This window comes from Mustelus asterias, chromosome 3 (genome assembly GCF_964213995.1).
Source record: "Mustelus asterias chromosome 3, sMusAst1.hap1.1, whole genome shotgun sequence".
Taxonomy (NCBI): domain Eukaryota; kingdom Metazoa; phylum Chordata; class Chondrichthyes; order Carcharhiniformes; family Triakidae; genus Mustelus; species Mustelus asterias.
In genome coordinates, this window is record NC_135803.1 from 126,802,863 (window position 1) to 126,828,505 (window position 25,643).

The 25,643-nt window shown below is 41.6% G+C and overlaps 2 protein-coding genes across 4 annotated transcripts in view; one reads left to right on the forward strand and one right to left on the reverse strand.

Moving 5' to 3' along the window:
- The first annotated feature begins 6,824 nt into the window (after positions 1–6,824).
- pdhb (pyruvate dehydrogenase E1 subunit beta) lies at positions 6,825–19,536 on the forward strand. Its single transcript, XM_078209550.1, has 10 exons — positions 6,825–6,947; positions 7,044–7,103; positions 9,095–9,202; positions 10,112–10,174; positions 10,257–10,292; positions 10,639–10,924; positions 11,707–11,817; positions 15,564–15,655; positions 16,756–16,897; positions 17,073–19,536. The coding sequence occupies exons 1-10, from the start codon at positions 6,912–6,914 to the stop codon at positions 17,216–17,218; spliced, it is 1,080 nt and encodes a 359-aa protein (XP_078065676.1). The 5' UTR covers positions 6,825–6,911; the 3' UTR covers positions 17,219–19,536.
- Positions 19,503–25,643, reverse strand: part of pxk (PX domain containing serine/threonine kinase) — a 60,431-nt gene continuing 54,290 nt past the window's right edge. For all 3 annotated transcript variants that reach the window (XR_013497470.1, XM_078209548.1, XM_078209549.1), the window contains one exon: positions 19,503–20,254. Coding sequence is in view for 1 of the 3 variants with exons in the window: in XM_078209548.1 (XP_078065674.1) it covers positions 20,067–20,254 (188 nt within the window). In the remaining 2 variants the exon portion in view is untranslated. The remainder of the gene's footprint in view (positions 20,255–25,643) is intronic.

Sequence of the window (25,643 nt, forward strand, 5' to 3'; positions counted from 1 at the left end):
TTACAGTTCTGTCAGAGCATTATTTGTACATAACATAAATATTGTGGGGAATAAACCCTCTATAACTTCAAGCCACAATGAGTCACCTTTGAAGTTATTACAGTAACTTTATTCAATAAAGATAATATGGCAGGGGAAAGATAGTTGAGGGTGCAGGCAGGAATTTCTGCAATTTTCAGGTGTAAAGAAAGGTTTCAAAAATAAAGTTATTTCAATAAATAGTCAGAAAATAGCCTCAAAAATAATTATTTCACAAAGTATAAGACATTGGCAAGATTGCATGTATAGACACCAGATACAGCTGAAGTTTACTAAAACCACAACTGAATGGCAAAAGTGCATTGGAAAAAAATGAATGATTAGGTGGCATCCCCATGGTAAAGCTTTATAAGTTATGTTGGTGGTCAAAATAGCCAGATAGGGCCTTTGAAAGAATTAACATGGTGGTCAGGATTGGTGAGTAGGGTATGTAAATATATATGTTTTGTATTTATTTTCATTAGTGAAGCTCATACAGTGCCAAATATAAATGCTATTGATATTGACTTCTTCACTGAAAATTTATAAATGGCCTTAGCTTGGTTTGAGGCACTGAGGATTGATCAGGTTGGACCTGAACAAAGAACAAGAACATAGAACATAGAACATAGAACATTACAGCGCAGAACAGGCCCTTCGGCCCACGATGTTGCACCGACCAGTTAAAAAAAAAACTGTGACCCTCCAACCTAAACCAATTTCTTTTCGTCCATGAACCTATCTACGGATCTCTTAAACGCCCCCAAACTAGGCGCATTTACTACTGATGCTGGCAGGGCATTCCAATCCCTCACCACCCTCTGGGTAAAGAACCTACCCCTGACATCGGTTCTATAACTACCCCCCCTCAATTTAAAGCCATGCCCCCTCGTGCTGGATTTCTCCATCAGAGGAAAAAGGCTATCACTATCCACCCTATCTAAACCTCTAATCATCTTATATGTTTCAATAAGATCCCCTCTTAGCCGCCGCCTTTCCAGCGAAAACAATCCCAAATCCCTCAGCCTCTCCTCATAGGATCTCCCCTCCATACCAGGCAACATCCTGGTAAACCTCCTCTGCACCCTCTCCAAAGCCTCCACATCCTTCCTGTAATGTGGGGACCAGAACTGCACACAGTACTCCAAGTGCGGCCGCACCAGAGTTGTGTACAGTTGCAACATAACGCTACGACTCCTAAATTCAATCCCCCTACCAATAAACGCCAAGACACCATATGCCTTCTTAACAACCTTATCTACTTGATTCCCAACTTTCAGGGATCTATGCACACATACACCTAGATCCCTCTGCTCCTCCACACTATTCAAAGTCCTCCCGTTAGCCCTATACTCAACACATCTGTTATTCCTACCAAAGTGAATTACCTCACACTTCTCCGCATTAAACTCCATCCGCCACCTCTCGGCCCAACTTTGCAACCTGTCTAAGTCTTCCTGCAAACTACGACACCCTTCCTCACTGTCTACCACACCACCGACTTTGGTGTCATCAGCAAATTTGCTAATCCACCCAACTATACCCTCATCCAGATCATTAATAAATATTACAAACAGCAGTGGCCCCAAAACAGATCCCTGAGGTACACCACTTGTAACCGCACTCCATGATGAATATTTACTATCAACCACCACCCTCTGTTTCCTATCCGCTAGCCAATTCCTGATCCAATTTCCTAGATCACCCCCAATCCCATACATCTGCATTTTCTGCAGAAGCCTACCATGGTGAACCTTATCAAACGCCTTACTAAAATCCATATATACCACGTCCACTGCCTTGCCCCCATCCACCTCCTTGGTCACTTTCTCAAAAAACTCAATAAGGTTAGTAAGGCACGACCTACCTGCCACAAAACCATGCTGACTATCACCTATCAATTCATTACTCTCCAAATAACTATAAATCCTATCCCTTATAATTTTTTCCAACATCTTGCCGACAACAGAAGTGAGACTCACCGGTCTATAATTCCCGGGGAAGTCTCTGTTCCCCTTCTTAAACAATGGGACAACATTCGCTAACCTCCAATCTTCTGGTACTATACCAGAGGCCAACGACGACCTGAAGATCAGAGCCAGAGGCTCTGCAATCACTTCTCTTGCCTCCCAGAGAATCCTTGGATAAATCCCATCCAGACCAGGGGATTTATCTATTTTCAGACCCTCCAGAATATCCTGCACATCCTCCTTATCAACTGTAATACTGTCTATTCTACTCCCTTGCAACCCAGTGTCCTCCTCAGCTATATTCATGTCCCCTTGCGTGAACACCGAAGAGAAATATTGGTTCAATGCTTCACCAATCTCCTCCGGTTCCACACATAACTTCCCTCTGCCATCTATAACTGGCCCTAAACTTGCCCTAACCAACCTTCTGTTCTTGACATACCTATAGAACGCCTTAGGATTCTCTTTAACCCTATCCGCCAAAGTCTTCTCATGTCCCCTTTTAGCCCTTCTAAGCTCGCTCTTCAACTCCCTCTTAGCCAATCTAAAGCTTTCTAGTGCACTACCCGAGTGCTCACGTCTCATCCGAACATAAGCCTCCTTTTTCTTTTTAACCAACAAAGAAACTTTTTTGGTGCACCACGGTTCCCTAGCCCTACCAATTCCTCCTTGCCTGACAGGGACATACCTATCACAGACTCGCAGTAGCTGCTCCTTGAAAAAACTCCACATGTCGGACGTTCCCAGTCCCTGTAATCTCCTAGTCCAACCTATGTTTCCTAATTCTCTCCTAATAGCCTCATAATTACCCTTCCCCCAGCTAAAACCACTGGCCCGAGGTTCATGCCTATCCCTTTCCATCACTAAGGTGAACGTAACCGAATTGTGGTCACTATCACCAAAATGCACACCAACTTCCAAGTCTAGCACCTGGTCTGGCTCATTTCCCAGCACCAGATCCAATATAGCCTCACCTCTAGTTGGCCTGTCTACATACTGAGTCAAAAAACCTTCCTGCACGCTTTGAACAAAAACTGACCCCTCTAACGAGCTAGAGCTATAACAATTCCAGTCAATATTAGTCAAGTTAAAAGAACAATACAGCACAGGAACAGGCCCTTCGGCCCTCCAAGCCCGCGCCGCTCCCCGGTCCAGGACCGAACCCCGAATCCAGGATCCCCGCCCAACTCTCCAGCCTATCCACATACCAACATCCCATCCACCGAGCTGTCCCTCACAGCCACGATGCCTCGCTCATCACAACCCATTAACTCACCCCCACACCCCCATTCCAGACCATGTGATCTCCAGGGAGAGGCGAAAACCCAGAGTGAAAACCCCAGGGCCAATATGGGGGAAAAAAAATCTGGGAAATTCCTCTCCGACCCCCTGAGGCGATCGAAACGAGTCCAGGAGATCACAATGGCCCTGATCGGAAAATGCTTCCCAACCCTAGTCATTTCCACTTCCACGAACACCATATGAATTCCCTGCCCCCGAGACAGGTTCCCAACTATCCGCAGTCTCGCTCTGTACTGGCACCAGCAAGATGATCATAGAATGAAGCCTTGAAACGAGAAACAAGGAACAATTAGCCCGCGCCGCTCCCTGGTCCAAACTAGACCACTCTTTTGTATCCCTCCATTCCCACTCCGTTCATATAGCTGTCTAGATAAGTCTTAAACGTTCCCAGTGTGTCCGCCTCCACCACCTTGCCCGGCAACACATTCCAGGCCCCCACGACCCTCTGTGTGAAATATGTCCTTCTGATATCTGTGTTAAACCTCCCCCCCTTCACCTTGAACCTATGACCCCTCGTGAACGTCACCACCGACCCGGGGAAAAGCTTCCCACCGTTCACCCTATCTATGCCTTTCATAATTTTATACACCTCTATTAAGTCTCCCCTCATCCTCCGTCTTTCCAAGGAGAACAACCCCAGTTTCCCCAATCTCTCCTCATAACCAAGCCCCTCCATACCAGGCAACATCCTGGTAAACCTCCTCTGTACTCTCTCCAAAGCCTCCACGTCCTTCTGGTATTCCAAATGCGGCCGAACCAACGTTCTATACATCTGCAACATCAGACCCCAACTCTTATACTCTATGCCCCGTCCTATAAAGGCAAGCATGCCATATGCCTTCTTCACCACCTTCTCCACCTGTGACGTCACCTTCAAAGATCTGTGGACTTGCACACCCAGGTCCCTCTGCGTCTCTACACCCTTTATGGTTCTTCCATTTATCGTGTAACTCCTCCCTACATTATTCCTACCAAAATGCATCACTTCGCATTTATCAGGATTGAACTCCATCTGCCATTTCCTTGCCCAAATTTCCAGCCTATCTATATCCTTCTGTAGCCTCTGACAATGTTCCTCACTATCTGCAAGTCCTGCCAGTTTTGTGTCGTCCGCAAACTTACTGATCACCCCAGTTACTCCTTCTTCCAGATCATTTATATAAATCACAAACAGCAGAGGACCTGATAACATTTGACTTCAAATGCTGTAGAAAATCAGAGAGTTACTATGCGAGCTATTTAACTTTGTGATCTGGACTAGTCTGAATTGACTGGAGAGAGAGAGCTCAATGCATGAATGCTTGTCCAGATGTAACAAGACCCACTCATTAACAGGAACATAGGAGCAAGCATGGGCCATTCAGCCCCTTAAGCTTGTCCTGCTATTATGGTTACTCTGTATCTTAACAGAGTATCTAAACTGCTCAGTTTTGCTCCCTATCCTACAAGTAAAGCTCTGTAATTTATGTTTTTTAGATTTAAATTACATAATTAAACTTGCATAATGAATTTCTAGCCATCTAACAATCTAATGATTCATGGTTTAAAATAAAATAAACTCATCTGATGAAGAGGCAGTGCTCTGAAAGCTTGTGTTACCAAATAAATCTGTTGGACTTTAACCTGGTGTTGTGAGACTTCTCACTTAAAATAAAATGCCAGCCAGCACTAATAGTTTTCACTTAAAAAAATAGTTTTACTGACAGTTAGGAACTCAAATGATAAGACATAGGAAAAGAAAGTAATACAATATTGAGAAATGATATGACCAAAACATTTTCTTAGACCTCCTACACTTCAAAATTTCCCACTACACCACTGGTACATGGGTGTGAGAGCTCAAGTGTGAGGGGGAAGAGAGAGTTTGTGCAAAGAGTGGGGGGGAAGAGTGTGCAAAGGGTGGGGGGAAGTGTGTCTGTAAGAGGTGAGGGGAGGGAGCTTGTGCAAGAGGTGGAGATGAGGAGAGAGCGTGTACTGTGAGAGGTGGGGGAAACGTGGGGGGAGTGGGAGAGTATGTGAGGAAGAGGGGTGTGTGCTATGAGGGGTGGGGGTGAATATGTTCTGTGAGGAGTGGGGGAGAATGTGTGCTGTGAGGGGTGGGAGAGTGTGTGCTGTGAGGTGTGGGAGAGTGTACTGTGAGGGGTGGGGGAAGAGTGTGTACTGTGAGGGGTGGGGGGAGAGTGTGTTGTGAGGGGTGGGGGAAGCATTTGGGGGGAGTGGGAGAGTATGTGGGGAAGAGGGGTGTGTGCTGTGAGGGGTGGGGTTGAGTATGTTCTGTGAGGAGTGGGGGAGAATGTGTGCTGTGAGGGGTGGAGAGTGTGTGCTGTGAGGGGTGGGGGAGAGTGTGTACTGTGAGAGATGGGGGGGGGTGAGTGTGTACTGTGAGGGATGGGGGGGTGAGAGTGTGCTGTGAGGGGTGGGGGAGAGTGTGTACTCTGAGAGATGGGGGGGTGAGAGTGTGCTGTGAGGGATGGGGGATGAGAGTGTGCTGTGAGGGGTGGGGGAAAGTGTGTACTGTGAGGGATGGGGGGAGAGTGTGTACTGTGAGGAGTGGGGGGGTGAGAGTGTGCTGTGAGGAGTGGGGGGAGAGAGTGTGTACTGTGAGAGGTGGGGGGTGAGTGTGTGCTGTGAGGGGTGGGGGGTGAGTGTGTGCTGTGAGGGGTGGGGGGAAGAGTGTGTGCTGTGAGGGATGGAGGGAAGAGTGGGGTGAGCTTCGGCCTTCAGATCTCAGGTATGAAGGAAAATGAAGCTGAACTCAGGCCCCATGAAGTGTAAATCCGCCTGTGGTCTGAATATGGATTTAAATTCCTCAGTAAGAGTTTTAACAACACCAGGTTAAAGTCCAACAGGTTTATTTGGTAGCAAATGCCATTAACTTTTGGAGCGCTGCTCCTTCGTCAGATGGAGTGGATATCTGCTCTCAAACAAGGCACAGAGACACAAAATCAAGTTACTGAATACTGATTAGAATGCGAATCTTTACAGCTGATCAGGTCTTAAAGACAGTAAGAGTTTTAACAACACCAGGTTAAAGTCCAACAGGTTTATTTGGTAGCAAATGCCATAAACCTGTTGGACTTTAACCTGGTGTTGTTAAAACTCTTACTGTGTTTACCCCAGTCCAACGCCGGCATCTCCATATCAGGTCTTAAAGATACAGACAATGTGGGTGGAGGGAGCATTAAACACAGGTTAAAGAGATGTGTATTGTCTCCAGACAGAACAGCCAGTGAGATTCTGGCAGCCCAGGAGGCAGCTGTGGGAGTTACTGATAGTGTGACATAAACCCAACACCCCGGTTTAGGCCGTCCTTAAATTCCTCACACAGGGGGCGGAGCCTACAGCAGGGGGCGTGGCCTGGAGCAGCGGGGGTGGGAAATCAATGACAGGGGGCGTGGCTTGGGGGTGATGGATGGGGCCTGGGGTCAGGAGGCGGGGCCTGGCTGGGCCGGGGGGCGTGGTTACACAATGATCCCGCCCACTCCAATGACGGCTGGCACCGGCTCTATAAGGCGCGCCTCTATTGGATAGAAATGGGGACGGACGGAGCACCGTTAGTGCCGCAGCCGCTGATTGGGTAAGAATTATAATAAGCGGCTCTCCTTGAAGGGTAGCGAGAAAATGGCGGCGCTGAGGAGTCTGCTTCGCGGCGAGAAGGTAGGAGGAGAATCTCCGCATCTGAGGGGGAGACAGTGTTGGTGCAGGGCGGTAGTTTGTTCACGCAGTGACTCCGGGTTGTTTTTGTTCCTACAGATTGTCTTTGGCCTGTTGTCACGGAGACAGTTCCATGGATCAGCTCCTGCTGCTGCCCAGGTAAAACAGGGTCACCTTCGCTCATTGTAGTCCCGGAGACAGTGATCTCCGCTGCTCATCCAGCCCCGAATCAGAGAACTTTATTCACAAGTTTATAGACGCTGCCGTCAGTGTCTGCACTCTTGCCCGGTAAATTGGAATTGACAACAATGTGTTGTAGTTTTGTGACTGCTCTTTTCCCCTCTGCAACCCAGCTCTGTCCTGATGGAAAAGTAGTATCATGTTAACTGGAACGAGAACTCTCAGGGTTTTGTTACTCTTTTAGTTTTATTGATTATAATCTCGGCCTCTACAAAAGCCACGACTGAAATGACATCAGCGGAAATCTGCAAACATTGCCCAAGGACATCCTTTTGGCAAGGAACCTGAAAGCGTTTGTCCTTTGTAGGACTCGGTGTGGATAAGTTCCACTGACTCCCATTTGAGGCTAACTTAAATACCTCCCTGCCTGAAGTAGCCTTGTGGTGAATGTGGGGCTAGTCCATGTTTAAAAACTGCCAATTGTTGTGAAGCAGAGGTTGATCCCCTCTGAGAGCTAACATCTAACCACACAGAGCCCAATGCCTCATCTGTTAAGTGTGTGAGAAGTAGTTTGAACTGCTCTTCTTCAACTTTGTGGTTAAATCAAAATAACTACCTGAGACTTTGTGCAAATTCAAGAAGTAACAATTTATTTGTCTAACAGTGAACAGGTTAACTAAACTATTAACAAATCAAATAAAACAGTATTCTAATGGAATGCTATTTAGATAAATACAATTCCCACTGAACAAAAAAAATTTTTTAGTCACTCTAAATTACAACCAGGTTTGTCATCTTTCAGAATCTTCTTGCTTCTGTCTTTAGCTATCTTCACTATTGATGAAGCTTTCTTTTAAGACACAAATGCAGCTATGATCTCTGAGAGCTGAACTAAACTGTCATGTGACAGGTGCTCTCCCATTTGTCTCACTGCCCCCTGTCTCTTATACCCCTGATGACATCTCAATATTTCCCACAATAGAATTGGTTCTCGGGTTACCAAAACATCAATTTCAAATCTGATAGGTTGCTGGTATCTAAGTGCCTAATTTAAACTGGCTAAAATTCAAAACAGCCAGTTGTCTTGGCAACATGACTGGCCTTTGATACAATGTTTCACTTTGGGTTCTCTCCCACTCATCTGATGAAGGAGCAGCGCTCTGAAAGCTAGTGGTGTTTGCTACCAAATAAACCTGTTGGACTTTAACCTGGTGTTGTGAGACTTCTTTAGAAAAAAACCCCACCATGTTAACAGACAATTTTACAAACACCAACTTTGTAACACAATTATTTAAATCTTATTAAAAAATGGGAAGTTTGTTTTGGTGTGAAGCATATCTTGCCACTCTAGGTTTTGTGAAGCCTTCATCATGTCGGAGCCCATAGGTTTTTTGGTGTGGGATTTGGCACATATAAACAGTTTGTCTCAGGTGCCTGTGCCAATTTGATTTCCTTGCATTCTTGCTCCATATTGTTTGTTTGCATTCAATTCCAATTTCCTGTGAGTGGGCAGGAGTTCAGAAATGCAAAGATTAATGGCAATGTCTAGAAATGTGAATCTTCCTGTGCTATTTCTAGCCTGACGAGATGGCCTGTTTGTCCAATGCTGCTGAATTGTATTTCAGTCTGCAAAGTTTCACGAAACCGTTGCACTCCTTGTGTGAGAGAGGCTGACTTTCTATGTACTCTCCAGAAAACACATAATAACATTTGGAAATGGATAGAAGATATTTAAAGTGGACGTGGAAACTAGCTGAAAAGCATAATGATTCATTTTGAGTATTTGATGCAAAATTTGAACAAATATGAGATGTATTTCCTAGTCACTGACACAGGGCAGATAAACAGCAGCTCTCTTTTCCAATCTTGTGTTACTACATTTTTTAGACTGGGTACTCCATCCATTGATAAACAAGTTCAAAATTCTAGCCTCTATAGCCAGAAAGAATAATTGATTTCATACGTTCTAGCTAACCTATCGAGATGCTCTGAACCAGGCCATGGACGAGGAGATTGAAAGAGATGAAACTGTATTTCTGCTGGGAGAAGAGGTAGCACAATATGATGGTGCATACAAGGTGAGTCACAGACCACAAGACATAGGAGCACAAGTAGGCCATTTTGCCCATTGTGTCTGCTTTGCCATTCAATTAAATCATGACTGATCTGGTATGATCCTCAATTCCACTCTCCCACTTTATCCCCATAACCCTTGATTCTCTGACTGATTAAATATCTATCTATCTCAGCCCCGAACGTACTGATCGACCCAGCTTCTACAGCACTCTATCAATAAAGAATTCCACAAGTTCACTACCTTCTCAAAGAAACTCCTTTTCTCTTTAAATGGGTGACTCCTTACTCAGATGTTATGGCCTCTGGTCCTTGATTCTCTCAAGGAGAATCAATCTCTCAGCATCTACCCTGTCAAACCCCTTGAGAACCCTATATATCTCAATAAGGTTGTGTCTGATTATTCTCAACTCCAAAGAGTACAGACCCAACCTACACAAGAAAATTCCTCCATATCTGGGAGCAAACTGGTGGGGCTTCTCTGGACTGCTTCCAACACCAATATATCTTGGATAAGTCCCCAAATATTGTTCACAGTATCCCAGGTGTGGTCTAATTAATGCCTTGTATGGTTTGAACAAGGTTTCCTATTTTTATTCTCCATTCTCTTTGAAATAAAGGCCAACGTTCCATTTGCCTTCACAAGGACCCTCCAATTCCTCTGTGCTGCAGCCTTTTGCAATCTTTCTCCATTTAAATAAAAATCACCTCCTTTATTCTTCCCATCAAAAGTGCATAACTTCATATTTTGCTACTTTGCCATTTGCATGTTTTTGTCCACTCACTTAACCTGTCTGTACCCCTCTGTAGATTCTTTGTGTCATCCTCACCACTTACCATAGCTGATGATTTATAACTCTTCAAAGTTTTAGTATTGAAATTAGTTGTATATATTCATGGTTTTATTTTTGTAGGTGAGCCGTGGATTGTGGAAGAAATGGGGAGACAAGAGAATCATAGACACTCCGATTTCAGAGGTACGTTTCATTAACAAACTTTTGCATTTCTAATTTTTGTTTAATAACTTCAAAATATTAAAATCTTTTCACTATCTTTCAGATCGGATTTGCAGGAATTGCAGTTGGTGCTGCCATGGTATGTACCTTGGATTATTTTGCATGACTTGCTGTGCCAAGTGCATGGAATTAATACATGGAACATTGAATCTTCTTCTGAAGTGGACTTGTTTGTTTACCATTAAAATTATCACACATGCATTCATTCTCTCATCAGGAAAGTTAATAAAGCTTCGTTGTTACGACAAAGGAAAAATATTAATTACTCATCAACAAAATAGTTCTGTAGACTTTAAGTATAGAAGTATAAGAATAGAAATTCAAAATATTGCATGCTGTATAGATGCCAAAACTAGTGCATGTAAACATGTCCTGTTGCAATATGTCTTTGGGAAAATAAGGTCAGATTCTTACTAACTTTTCAGGCTGGCTTGAGGCCCATCTGTGAATTCATGACCTTCAATTTCTCACTGCAAGCCATTGATCAAGTTATAAATTCTGCTGCCAAGACGTTCTACATGTCGGCAGGTGCAGTTCCTGTTCCTATTGTCTTCAGAGGTCCAAATGGTTGTTCAGCTGGAGTGGCAGCTCAGCATTCCCAGTGCTTTGCAGCATGGTATAGCCACTGTCCTGGGCTAAAAGTAATTAGTCCTTGGAGTGCTGAAGATGCTAAAGGGTTGCTGAAATCTGCCATCCGAGATGATAACCCTGGTAAGTTTTCTTTTATTTTTAAAATAGATACCACTTAAAACATTGTAATTTCAAGAAGAAATTTGATGTAGAGCTCTTGGGGCTAAAGGGACCAAGGAATTTGGGAAGAACGCAGCATCAGGATATTGAATTTGATGATGATCAAAATGAATGGCAGAGCAAGCTTCAAGGGCCGAATGGCCTGCTCCTGCATCTATTTTCTATGTTTCAGATATATATTGTTGGCTTGGATCAAAATACCTGCAATTGCCATTCAGTTGATCGATAAACAAATGCTTCTAATGAGGCACAATTTAAACTGATTTTACTTCCTTTTATTTAGTTTTTATTAATGGAAATATTAGATGCAAATACTTTGAATGTTAAAAAGGAAATTAAAAATGGGGGTAGAAACTTTTAGCTGATCTCCTCCACTATCTGACCTGTTAGATAAGCAGCTGCAGATTTGTTATGCTCAGAATGTTGATTAGTCCAAGGCTGCACACTTTCCGATCAATACTGACTTAATACACAACAGTGGTCATTGTGGAACTAATTCGTTCTTTTACTCCATGGAAGCCTGCAAGTAGTTAATGGATATGTTTCATTTTCTTTTTAGCCAAGAGCTTTGTAATTTGATTTTTTTCTATCAAACTTCTAAAAGATTTCTCAACACCCCCCCCTTTGGAATTTGATAAAAATGGTTTTTAACCTGTAAACATGTTGCAAGTCAGTTGAAGGCACACCATTTTATTTGTATGTTTAAAGAAACCCTATACTCACAACATCCATTACTCCTGCAGTTGTATTTTTGGAAAATGAACTGATGTACGGTGTGCCTTTTGAAGTCTCTGAGGAAATCCAGTCAAAGGACTTTGTTATCCCAATAGGAAAAGCCAAAGTAGAAAAAGAAGGTAAGAAATTACAAAAAGCTGCACTTTGAATGTTAAAATAAATATAAACTCACTTTTATATTTTCGGGGGCGATTCTCCAAAAGTGCTGAATTGGTGGGAAAACAGGTCTAGATCACGACTGTTTTTTCAGTGCAACTTCAGACCTGAATCTCCCCTCCCCCCCCCCCCCCCCCCCCACCCCGTGCAATGCAGAGGTCACGATCGTGAATCTCTTTTTAAAAACCTGGAGCGGGGTGCGGGGCCTATTCACAGCGGAGTCTGACAGCTCCAGAACTCTGCGCATGCACAGTGGTCCCGATCTGTCAGTCTCCCCGTTTGCTGGCCAGCTCAGTTTTTTTTAATTTCTCCCCCAGAGCACCCCAGTGTCCAGCCCGCAGACCTCTCCCTTCAGCCCAGACCGATCCCCATGCAGAGTGGCAGCGGGACCCCTTCTCTCCCCCCCCCCCCCCCCAACCCACAAGGCCCCACCCCTTGGCACTGCCCAATGGGCGGTGCCCCTTGGACATGGGCAGTGCCAGGGGGCACAAGCTGCCACTGTCAGGATGCCCAGGTGGCACCACACCTGACCCCTCCCTGGGGTGCCCCGATTGCACACGCCCCCCCCCCCTCTTATTCCGGCGGGATCTCCCGCTAGTTCCCCGAGCTACTCTAAACCTCGCCGGAATGAAGTACTCCTGGCGGGGTGAGAGATGCTATCGCATATGCGGATAATCACATTTGAACTACATTTAAAATGTATTAAAAACAGATTTAAATTACTTGCCCCTCTTCCCGCTGGTTTTGAGCGCGGTCTCAACTGTGCCTGTTCTCCGGCTCTGGGAGACGTGCATGCGTTGGGAGCACATGCGCGAATCCCGCAAAATGGCTGACACGTGATTCTCCTGACCGGACCTGTCAGAAAATTTGCGGGTCACAATGGGAAAATCGCCCCTTTCATTCTAAATCACTTCAATACTTTGTATTTCAGCAATGAAAGCTTTCTCTTTCTGCAAGATAGAATCCTGCCCTTTCCTTCAGCATTTACTCTTGATACTCTTTCAAAATGCTTCTGGTTTAATATCTCTCTCTCTCTCTCTCTCTCCTTTCAAAATAATTTCCTAACCATGCCATCAGTCATCTGACAAATATCTACTGCATGGTTCATGTAAATGTTTAAGAGGTGATGTTTATTTCTGCGATGATTAATTTAGGATTGAGCAGAGTTGACATGGATTGATAAAAGAGAAATCATGTTTAACAAACCTGTTGGAATTTTTTTGAGGATGTAGCTAGCAGAATTGATAAGGGAACCAGTGAATGTGATATGTTTAGATTTTTTGAAAGTTTTTGGTAAGGTCCCACATGGGTTAGTAAATAAAATTTGCATGGATTGAGAACTGGTTAACTGACAGAAAGCAGAATAAATGAGTCACTTTCGGACTGACTAGTAGGATCCTTCAAGGATCAGTGAGTGGTTGGGGCTCCAGCTATGCACAATCTATATATCAATGATTTGGATGTAGGGGTTCAATGCAATATTTCTAAGTTTTTAAGTTTTTCATCTTGCATGCCATCAGGATAATCACAAGAATACTAATGTCAGGGTGAAACAACAAACTTGTACTGTTTGAGAAGTGTGTTGGTTGGCAAGTGAACTCGTGGAGGCGTTGCCATGGAGAAGGCACCAGTTAACGGAGACAGACATTTAACTGCCAAGCATTGTTTAAAAATTTAAACCAGGCAGCTTGACTCTGAGCGAGACATTGCTCTGAGGAATAAACAGCGAATGGCTACCACTTATTTTGTTTGGCTGGAACTGGTGCAATTCTGTCTGCAAAGAACAGGGCTCTATATACACTCTTGCAGTAATTTCCAAAACTGGATGCAAGTGTGAGGAGAATGCAATGACGCTTGACAAGATTTGGAGAGACTTAGTGAGTGGGCAAAAAATCTGGCAGATGGAATACAATGTGGAGAAATATGAGGTTATCACTTCTTCAGTAGGAAAATCAGAAATACAAAGTATTTCTTAAGTCTGGAAGTTCAAAGGGACTTTGATGTCCTGTGTGAGTCACTAAAAGCTAAAATGTGGGTACAACAAGCAATTAAGAAAGCAAATAGTCTATCGACCATTACCTCCAAGAGGAATTGCATACAGGAATAAAGATGTCTTACTGCAATTTATATAGAGCCTTGATACCACACCTGGAGTGTTGTGAGGATATTCTTTATTCTCCTTACCCGAAGAAAGATATACTTATCAAATAATTCCTGGTTTGGAGGGATTGCCCAATGGGGGAAATATTAAATAGACTGGTCCTTTATTCTCTAGATTCAAACATATTTTTAGAGGGATTGACAGGGTAGACATAGGAAAGGTTTATACTGGCTGTGCAGCGTCTATAGACGCAGTCTCAGAATAAGGGATGGGCCGGTTAGGACTAAAATTAGGAGGAATTTCTTTGTGGGGGGGGAGAAATATTTGGAATTCTCTACCTTGAGGGCAATGGAGGCTCAGTCATTGAAATTAATAGATTTCTGCAAATTTAAACCATTACGGGATATAGGAATAGTGCAAGAAAATGGCATTGCAGTAGAAGAGCAGCCATTATCTCACTAAATGGCAGAGCAGGCTTGAGGGGCTGAATGGCATGCTCCTATTTCTTGATTCACGTGTTGGAATTAAACTTTTAGTGCTAGTTGCTTTCTGGTGCCTGGTTAAAGGCCTTTTGACTGCGGTATTATAGCTGAGTCTGATCTTGTCCCTGAATCCGCTCATTTTGCTCCCCAGCAATGATCACAATTAGCATTTCCCCTTGTTGAGATCTGTTATAGTGCTTCTACTGCCACCTATACTAAATTAACTCGGCATAAACCAGAATTGTTGTGTGGCATACCTATATGGTGCATTTACCAAATAACCCATTTCAGAGCTACAGAATTCCACTGTTTCGAGGCCAGTAGTGCAACATGACATCAGCACGGTAAGGATACAGGGAGCTTAAAGAACATGAAGCAAGATGGATTTTGGGAAGTTTGGGAGAAGCAAGTGAAGAAAGTCCAACTGATCAAAATTATAAAAGAAATGGTATTTGAGCAGGAGTACACCAGATGCCTGGCAGCATTGAGCAGGTACAACAGGTGATGAGTGGAATTTTTCAGCTAGATAAACCTGTGAATAATTTCCGTGCCAACTATCACACATTTAAAATGGGAGCTGGATCAGAATTACTTATCTGTTTTTGGCACTGTTTTCAAGCAGTAACGAGAAATGGGCGATAGAATGGATAATCTGAACATAATTCCCAATTGGCATTTTGGGAAAATTGGCAAATACCTTTTTTATTCTCTTTCTCCCCCCCCTCCCGTTACACCACCATGTCTCCAATTGCTCTGATTTTTTTTTAAAAACTACTTCAATCCTACCAGGAAGTGTTGGATTCATTTGAACATGCAGAGTGACTCATGATCTCTTTCTGTAATTGCGTATGAATTCAAATAAACCAGTTGACGTGTTTGGTAATGTGCTACTAAATTTAATTGGAATACGCAAGTACATTGGAATAACTTTGATTAAAACTCAGCAGCTTGTTTATATCATCCCTTGCTGCTCACTTATGAGACTAGCTGACGACAGAATCTTTGTAATTTTAGATGTTAACTTCCTCTCTTATTTGGCTTGTATGCTATTTATTGAGCCTGATTTTTGAAACTAACTTGATCAGTGTTGATTTTGTAGAATAATCAGTTAATTTTACTTTTGTAGGAACTAATATTACTTTAGTTGCACACTCCAAAAGTGTGGGGCATTGCCTGGATGCAGCTGTTGCTCTTGCAAAGGAAGGCATTGACTGTGAGGTAGGTGACTTGTGAGACAGTAAGACTATAGTATAGAAAAACTGAAATGGAAGGAAGTATTTATAACAAGTAGAAATTGTGAATGCAAATTATTAAAACATTGGGTAATCAATCAAACATGTTTTTTAGCTGGATTTTAGCCTCTTCAGTAGTTAATATATAATTTACACCAAGACTAGTCTGTACAGTTTTTTTTAAAAAATTCCTCTGCCCAACCAATCCTTGTACTTTCCTTCTGTAACAATACTTGAGATATTTTTGTCTCGAGTATTGGGCATTTTATTAAATTACACATCAGCCTCTAAACCTCTAGTTACAAATCTGGAAGAACAACAGTAGTGAAATACCTTTCAAGGAAAGCATTTGATTTTTTTTCTTTTTAAGCATTTTGTTTCAAATAACCTAAACTGAATACTAATCACTTTTGTGCAGATGGATGAACTAACTTGGGAATCATGGTGTGGCAATGTGAAGAGCTGCGATGCATTGTAGCTGGGACATCCTAATCAAGTGATTGCCTATATTAATGATCAGCTCCCTCTAAGTGTTTACCTTGGTGCCGCCAATAATTAAAATGTGGGTTTACAAGTATTCAGCAAATCAAAAATGAGGGTGATAAGGGGAAGAGATATTCTTTGGAAGATGTTTTACAAATAGTGAAGAATTTCACTAAAGGTTCTATCATTTGATTTTAAAAAATAAACCCAAGACTTTTGACTCGACAAATTTACTCAACAGGACCTGGTATACTTTTAGAAATTGCAGATTAAAAATTGTTTGAAGCGTGTTCTTCAAATACAGAAAACTGATTCCAGTAACAGTTTGAACTTGATTACTGGTGCAAATTTATTAGTTCAGCTTCATGGCTGGCAATAGCAGTTCCACCAAACAACTGCCCTAGTCTTTGAGAGAATCCTATTTTACTAAATTTTGTTTATTCCTTGAAGTTTGCACAGCTTTATTTTAAATTGAATTGCAATAATTCAATTTTTATAGCTTTGTCTTGACCTTTCACCCAGGGATGGTAGTAAGTTGCACTTTGAGTAATTTTGCTGCTTGTTTTCAGAAGAATATTAATGTCATAATTTGTATAATTTCAGGTCATTAATATGCGTACCATCCGACCCCTGGATATTGAAACAATTGAAAATAGTGTGATGAAGACCAATCATCTGGTAACAGTTGAGGGTGGTTGGCCGCAGTTTGGAGTGGGTGCTGAAATCTGTGCCAGAATTATGGAAGGTAAAGCATTGGATAAGTAATAATCTGCGAGATATTAGTTTTCTAACTTTGTTACTAATTTCATATGCATTAAAATTTATTTTTGTAGACTTTTGAAATTGTGAAGAACATTTTGTGAATTATGTAGTATTAAAATACTTGTTTGCAGTCTTGCTAAATTATGATTTCTTTGCAGGACCTGCATTTAACTACCTGGATGCCCCTGCTGTGCGTGTCACTGGTGCTGATATTCCTATGCCTTATGCAAAGATCTTGGAAGACAACTCCGTACCTCAGATTAAAGATGTAATATTTTCAGTCAAGAAGGTGCTCAATGTGTAATTGCACTTTCTGCTGTTTTCCCACCACCCCCAATCCCCAACTCCTTTCACTGATGTAAGCTCAATAATTGCTGCATCATCCTGCAGGAAGGGTGGAAAATCCGAAAGATTTTGTACCACAAAAGTTGTCGGGAAATTGTGCTACAGTCAAAATAATCTCATGGGGAAGCTTATTTTTGGTTGGAAATTCCTCATTCCCTAGTTGGTGCATTTTTACTGCTCAACAGGAGACAGTGCTGCAAGATAATAAGAATCTCACTTGGTGCCATGTTCAAGTGTAAAACATAATTCGGATGCCGGAGATGTAGTACAAAATTAGATCATGCTTTCATATCCCTATTTTCTGTTATTCCAAATCGGCTGCACTATTTCCTGATGAGTAGGTCTAGCTAGGAAAGCTTTTGCCCCTTTACTGCCCATCAGTAAAGAAATTGTTTTTAAAAAAGTTTGGGAAGCTCTATTTAAATTTAAACTTGTATATTATTTGATTGACAGGTCCTACTATTTAAAACATTCAAATTTCTGTAACTGGTCACTTGGAGTTTTATGAAAATGTTGCAGCATTAATACTCAACTATTTATAAACTTATTTTGAAAACGCGCACCTAGTTAGTTTTACAAATAGATTAATCTCTTGCTATGTTTTTTTGTTCTGTATGCCAGTGTCAGTTACAAGTATTGTAAACATTCTTTGTGGCATTCTTCTAAAGATTATGTGGGCTGATTAGTTATGTGTATAACTCTAGTGAAACTAGTTGAATGAAATTAAAGTTTAACCAGACCAAGTCTACTTGGGAAAGTGACTCTTCCTCCCAAAATCCTTTTAATAACTCCAAATGTTACTGTTGAACACAGTTCCTCTTGCCCAGGAAAGCAGTACATAAATGTAAAGGACAAGCAGTTTGACTTGAAACAAAGCTGGTTTAAGTTGCATAGTCTTCAGTGTAGGAGGCTCTTTGGTCCACTTGAGTCTGCACTGGCACTTTGATTCTATCTAGTCCCACTCCCCCTGCCATATCCCTATAACCTTGCACACTTTTCAGATAGCAATTCAATTCCCTTCTGAATATCTTTGCTCAAAACTGTCTCCACCACCCTCTCGGTGAAAGATTTTCCTTGCATCACTTTTCCTTTTGCCCATGATGTTAAGTTGTGCCTTCTACTTTTGAAGGGAGTAGTTTTTCACTATTTGCCCAGGCCATACCCCTCAGGATCTTGAATACTCTGTCCTCTCAGCCATCTTTTCTTTGGCATCTCCTCATAGCTATAATTGTTTATCCCTGGAATCATTTTTGTGAATCTCCTCTGTACTTGCCAATGCCTTCGAGCATGGTGTTCAGAGCTGGATGCTGTACTCCAGATGAGGTCTTACACAAGTTCAACATGATCTCCTTATACTTCAGTAAATTGTTATACCCAAGTAATGGGTTTAAACATTATTTTTGTTGCTTAGTTATTGATTCAGTACAAGGGACAGATATTCATAGGGAACAGGCACTGTTGCTAGATTAGTGCTGTGATGGATATACATTTTAAGTCATGTGCATTTTAATTAGAGGTGGCATAAGAGCTACAGTCACTGGGCAGAAATCAAATTGTGGGTTTAAGTATCAGAAATGGGTTGTAGCAGCATTGGAGAGCCTGGAGAACAAGGTTTAAGATACCAAGTCACATGAAGTGTTTTCATGTTTAAAAATTAACTGTAGTGGTTCAGTGCTATAAATGTAAGTTTTAAACAAATCACTCCACAAAGCTCATATATGGCAAAGTTCAATTTGTCTGACATTCCAATTTTGCTCTCACTAAAAAGCTTTGAGTGATAGAGGTTGGAGAACTACTGAAGTTTCCCCATGCACCATACTAGTATCTGTGGTGAAACCCAGACTGTCATTTCTTACGCTGCATCAAGGATTGTGATACTCCAGAAGAATAAACCTCAAAATTTGCTTCGAGTTGGGAGGAATAGGAACTTTTAGAATCATTGAAAGTTGAAATGAGCATGTGCAACAGTCAGATCTCATGCATTCACAGTAAAAATAAATATAGTCTAACGGATAAGTGAAACTTCTTGGGCATTGTTCAATATTCTTTAACTTCAGATTTTGAATGGCAAACTGCCATTTCACTAAATGCAAGGCCTATATATTTCTGAAATAATAGATCAGTGTCTTTGACAGGAATAGTTCAAGGCTTCCACTCCTGTAAACTGTTCCTTTATCTGTTGAGAAATGTATAAAGCTGTACTTGAATCTGCATTTTCACAGCAGAGATGCCCAAAAATGGTGAACAGAACAATTATTTTAATAAAAATATTAAAACAATATCTAGTCATTGTTTACAAGAAAATTTGTACAGATATTACACCATGAAATTTTTTCTGCATAGAAACAGCTGTTTCTTTAAGGTAAAACACAATGGTATTTTTAAAGTGCACTTTCTTCAGAATTTCAAGATTATTAGGGGATTATGGTCAAACTATAGCTAGTTCTTTTAAGATACATTATTGCAAAACAGACATTTGCCATGTTTGCACTGCCTCAAATATAAAATTATTGCAGAACATTGGCTCCACAGGTAAGTTTACAGACAAGTGCTAAATGAAAACAAATCTACTTTAGAATCAGCCATGTCCTTAAGGGGGCACAGCAGGCCCATAAGAAAATCTATACACATGACTGCAACACAGTAGATTTGCAAAAAGCAAATGCTTCAAAAAAGGAATGATTGTCCTGTACAAGAGCTCCACAAAAAAATAAAGTCTTGCTTCACATACACAGGTGACGTACAATTTTCTTTACTCATCAGTATTTAATGTTTGGTATTCAAAACTGTCCAGTAAACATTTTATATTATTTGATTGTAGGGGTGCTGCAGTCATTTGTAAGTGTAGGCTTCAAGTGTCCTTTTTTAAAGCTTTGAATTGAGCTGAGGAAGGCTCCTCTACCTGCCCCATTGGCAGTAGCGATGGATTCTGATGGAACATCAATCTCGGGCTTTGGAGGTGGGGGGACAGGTGGTGGAGGAACTGGTGAAACCCCTGCAAGAAAGAAAAAAAACTTTAATGCAACAGAGAGTTCTTTTTAAGCATCTACAAAGAGTTAACATGCTGGGTGTCACTCTCCACCAGAACTCTATGAAGTACAGCTGATTTTCTTTTGCAGCATTTTGTATTTTTGGTTCACAAAATATTTACCCCCATATTTCAATTTTCACATTTTACTAACTACTCTCTGCTCCAACATATTCAATTGATCAGAAAGCATTTTTACACACACTCCAACCTAACACCATTAAACGGATTACTGCCCTCCCCCAACCCATTGGTATGCCTAATAAGTAACTATATTTCAAGTTTAATAGCGTTATAACTTCAATTTTACAAGGCCAAGCTTGATGGGCATTCATAATCATATTAAGTCCCATACCACTCTGACAGAAGTTAGTGCTATTTGGTATTCTAATTTATAGTGGAGAATATGTAATTTCCTTTCTCAGCCTTTTGGCGTAGTATCGACATGCTGTACTTGGTTGAAGTCATTAGGTTACATTTTAGCCTCATTTGAAGCAATTTTTAAAAGCGGCATCTCGGCCTTTTGGCCAAGATGCAAATGAGATCAAGCCTTGGAGGAGGTACAATGCCTACTCCAATCAGCTTGGATCATGTGGATCAAGCCCAAGACAGGCGATGAGAGCCCTGTCTTGTCAGCTTGGATCAGGAATGTCTCACTTGTTGAGACTCTGAATTGGACTTGATTTGATTGAATTGGATTTTAAAAAATGTAATTTGGTTTACAAGCCAGACAAGTGGAGCTGGACAAGAATTCCAATTACATTTTTTGTCTTGGTGAACTTTAATTCATTTAAAGACATTGCTCTTTGAACTCCTGTATGGGCCTGCAGTATAAAACCACACTAACTACCAATTTCAGTCAGAAGATGTGGATAGTGCAAGAAATGAAATAATGCAACAGGTTGTTCTTCAGAGGTTTTGCTTAGGATAACTTACTGACACAGTGCGATATGGAACCTCAGAATAATATACTGGTTGCAAAAGTGGGAAAGTTCCATTCCCTATTAGTGGCATAGAACAGTAATGAAAATTCATAAAACAAAGCCAGTTCTCATAGCTGCCTTTTTCAATTTTGGTGATTATAAATCATTTTAATTGGTCTATGCAGAAAGTGAGTGTCAGATACAACCAGAAGCAGCCTTGAAGAAAAAGTGTAATCTTTGATCGCAAAGGCATGATACCAATCATGGCTGTTTGTGTGTTTAACAACCATCATAGTAACCAATAAAAGAATGTTATGTTACAGCCCAAAACAGATTTCACATTAAAACATATGACTGTGTTCATTCATGCACAATTACCATACAGGAAAACAGATTGAGGGGTCACAGCCTGAACAAGGTAAATAAGAAACTCTATCCCCACATACCAGGAAAATTTTAGTTTTAAGATTGGTATCAAAATTTTATGAAGTAGCAAGAGATAACCTGATGAGAATACTTGATGCTGGTATTTTAATATCAAGTTAAAATAAAACTGTAGTACAAGTCTGCTGTAGCAACACACCTCAAGTTTCACAGAATTCTAAAGGGTTTTTTAAAATCACTGATTTTCATCTTACAGGACTTAGAGATATTTCACTGTATATTTACAATTTAATCACAGCATTTAAAATAGTCATTTCAGAAAAAAAAGAGATTATCCTAATCACAGCAATAGTGCTGAGACTTTTACACCTATTTTGATAAGTGGTATTACTGTTTGCACAATGGTCAACGAGGAACACTCACATTTGCAAAGGTTAATGAAAGCAAGATGCAAACAGATCATAATTAAAACATGGGGTGGGGTTTTCCAGCCCCGCCCACCACCAGGATCAGCTGGTCCTTCCAAAAGTCAGTGGACCTTCAGCCGGGTCGCCGCATCCCCCATGGCAGGTCCAGAAAATCCCAGCTATAGCTTGTAGAAACAGGTTTATCAACTCAACAGTAAGATACAGCTGCTAATAATACAACTGTATGAAAATCTGAGTTCGTGAACAACGTGAAAGAGGCGTTTCAAGTGTGAACTGAATTAGAAGGGCTCAATCTGGTTCTTGCAGAATACATCACAGAAGTCCTGATCATGGTCAGAACAGCGAGAAGAAACAATCTTGGTATTTCTCCCAGAGAAATAACCATTCCAGAATTCACTCTGGTCTATTCTCATGGAAATCCTAACAATTGACAATTCTTTCAGCGATCTAGGAGCTGTGTGTTCAGGTACGAGACATGCAATTAGCAATAATGTAGATTTTCTTTAGACAATATGTGATCCATTGTGCAAACAATGTTTGAAGTGTTCAAGGAAAAACCATTGAACAGAAACCATACAGAAAAACAGAATGTATAACACCCGTCAGTTGAATGCTGTGACAGTGTCTTTCTGGACAAAGTGTCCTCCTTATCTATCTTCTAATGATGGACCAGTGAGCAAACATACTGTAATGTAGCATTCAGCCAAGTAGGCAGAAGTCCCAAGTCTGAAGTAGGGTCTGTGCTGAATTAGCCATTGTAGGGTGTTACAATGATTCTGACTAAAGCCAGAAATAAATTGCCACCATTCAGTCAGTACTGCTGGACGTACCCAAGTGGATGTTAGCTGAAAATAAGATCAGGTTCTGACCCAAGTTCATTCCTTTTTTTTCTCCACATTTTATCTTTCCTCCCTCAACTGCCACCCAAACATATTTTTCATTGTTTCTCTGCGTTCCTTCTCTGCAGCAGCTTTCCCCACACTTGTATGGAGTACCCATGGTTAATTCAAGAGTTCCCATTTTGCCATTCCCCAACAAACCAAATTGCTGCAATGGCGATGCAGCTCTGACCACTTGGCACCTTTCTTTGAATATTCACCCTATTCCATCCTCTCATCATGCCTTTAAAATTCTTGTTATCTATTGCACCATTCCCAAATTTATTCAAGATATTCTTCCTCTCCTCCATCAACTGCAAAAACTCATCTTTGAGGACTTTAGTCTTCATCTCAGCTCTCCTTGCCCTCTCTCCAAGTCATCAGTATCCTGTCCTCCCTAAAAATTCTCCTACCCATATTCACAGCTACCACCTTGAAGTTCAAATTAGTTACGTTCTTTCAACTCCTATGATCCCAATCAACAACAAGACCATATCAGATCACTTCCTTATATTCTTCACATCTCCCACCCTATCTCAAACCTACTTTGCATCTGCCTATTGAAAAACATTTTACTCCAATTCACTTAACTATCAACTGCTTTTGGCCTTCAGTACAATACTGCTGCAGCTTTTGGTTTTCTCAATCACTGCTGCAGCTTCACCATCTAAATCCCCAGCAAAATCTTTACTTCGCATCCCAGTTGTTTCCTTGGTATGATCCTGACCCTCAGTCCAAGGCACACAATCATAGAGTTTTACAGCACAGAAAGAGGCCCTTTGGCCCATGATGTCCATGCCAGCCATCAAGCACCTATCTATTCTAATCCCATTTTCCAACACTTGGCCTGTAGCTTTGTATGCTATGGTATTTCAAGTGCTCATCTAAATATTTATTAAATGTCGTGAGGGTTCCTGCCACTTCTTTCAGGCAGCGAATTCCAGATTCCCACCACCCTCTGGATGTAAATAATTTTCCCTCACATCTCCTATAAACCTTCTGCCCCTTAACTTAAATCGATGCCCCCTGGTTACTGACCCCTCTGCTAAGGGGAAAAAGTTCCTTCCTATCCACATTATCTATGCCCCTCATAATTTAAACACCTCAATCAGGACCCTCTCAACCTCCTCTGATCCAAGGAAAACAACCCCAGCATATCCAGTCTCTTGATAGCTGAAACGCTCCAGCCCAGGTAACCTCCTCATGAATCTCCTCTGCACCTTCTTTAGTGCAATCACATCCTCCTACAGTGTGCCGGCCAGAATTGTACACAGTCCTCCAGCTGTGGCCTAACCAACGTTTTATGCTGCTCCATCATAACCTTCCTTCTCTTTTATTAAAAAGAGTTATTGAAGACAAGTATCCCACATGCCTTCTTAACCACCTAATCTAACTGCCCTGCTGCCTTCAGAGATCTAGGAACATGCGCACCAAGGTCCCTCTGATCCTCTGTAGTTCCTAAGGTTCGACCATTGTGTATTCCCTTGCCTTGTTAGCCCTCCAAAAATACATTACCTCACATTTCCAGGGTTAAATTCCATTTGCCACTGTTTTGCCCATCTAACCAACCTGTCTATGTCATCCTTTATTCTAGACTTTGCTCCTATTTACCACACCACCAATTTTTATGTCATCTGCAAACTTAATTATCATACCACCTACATTCACGTCAGATTAATGTACACCATAAATACCACTGGACACAGGTTTCCAGTCACAAAAACAAACTTTGACCGTCACCCTTTGCCTCCTACCACTAAGCCAATTTTGAATCTAGTTTGCCAAATTGCCTTGGATCCCTTGGGTTCCCATGTGGGGTCTTGTCAAAAGCCTTACTGAAGTCCATGTAGACTGCATCAACTGCACTATTGTCATCTAGTTACCTCTTTGAAAAAAATCAAATTTGCAAGACATAATCTCCCTTTGACAAAACCATACTGACTACCCTTGCCTCCCCAAGTGGAGATGAATTTTGTCCCTCAGAAACTTTTCCGATAGTTTCCCTATCACTAAAGTTAGACTAATTGGCGTGTAATTTCCTGTTTTTTCCCTACTTCCCTTCATGAGTAATGGTATCATCCATCTTTAGATTGCTTGGACCACATCAATCTTTACCAAGCTAGATTTTTCCTGCCAAAAGATCACACATTACTCAAAAATTATGCTGGAATGTAAAGTTAACCTCGGGTTCCACTTCTTGACTGCCAACGGCTTTTTAAAATCCCACTTCCCTGTCCCCTCTGCCAAACACCAGGAGCTCGTAGATTTAATTGCTACCAAAACAGGTCATCCATTCAGCTTTTTTCATTGGTTTCTTCTTTCTCTTGCCAACCTGCTCCAATCCATCCAACCTAGTGCTGAAGACCATCTTTCTAGTACTCTTTGCTCATGCTTTCTCGAAGCCCGTATTGTGCTTGGGACTAGCTCCTACTCCCTCAACCCCATTCCCAATAAGCTCCGGTTTCCTCCCCTACATTCTGAAAGACGGCTGGTTAGGTGCGTTGACCCGAACAGGCGCCGGACTGTGGCGACTAGGGGAATTTCACAGTGGCTTCATTGCAATGTTAATGTAAGCCTTACTTGTGAATAATAAATAAACTTTAACTTTAAAATTCAAATTCTCTTCTTGGCCCCATACTAGTTGTACCATTCTTAATAGTTCTTTCACATGGTCCTTCATCCTTTCAAAACTATTGTCATCGTCCATCCCCTTCAACCATAAACCCTCATCTCTCCATTGACG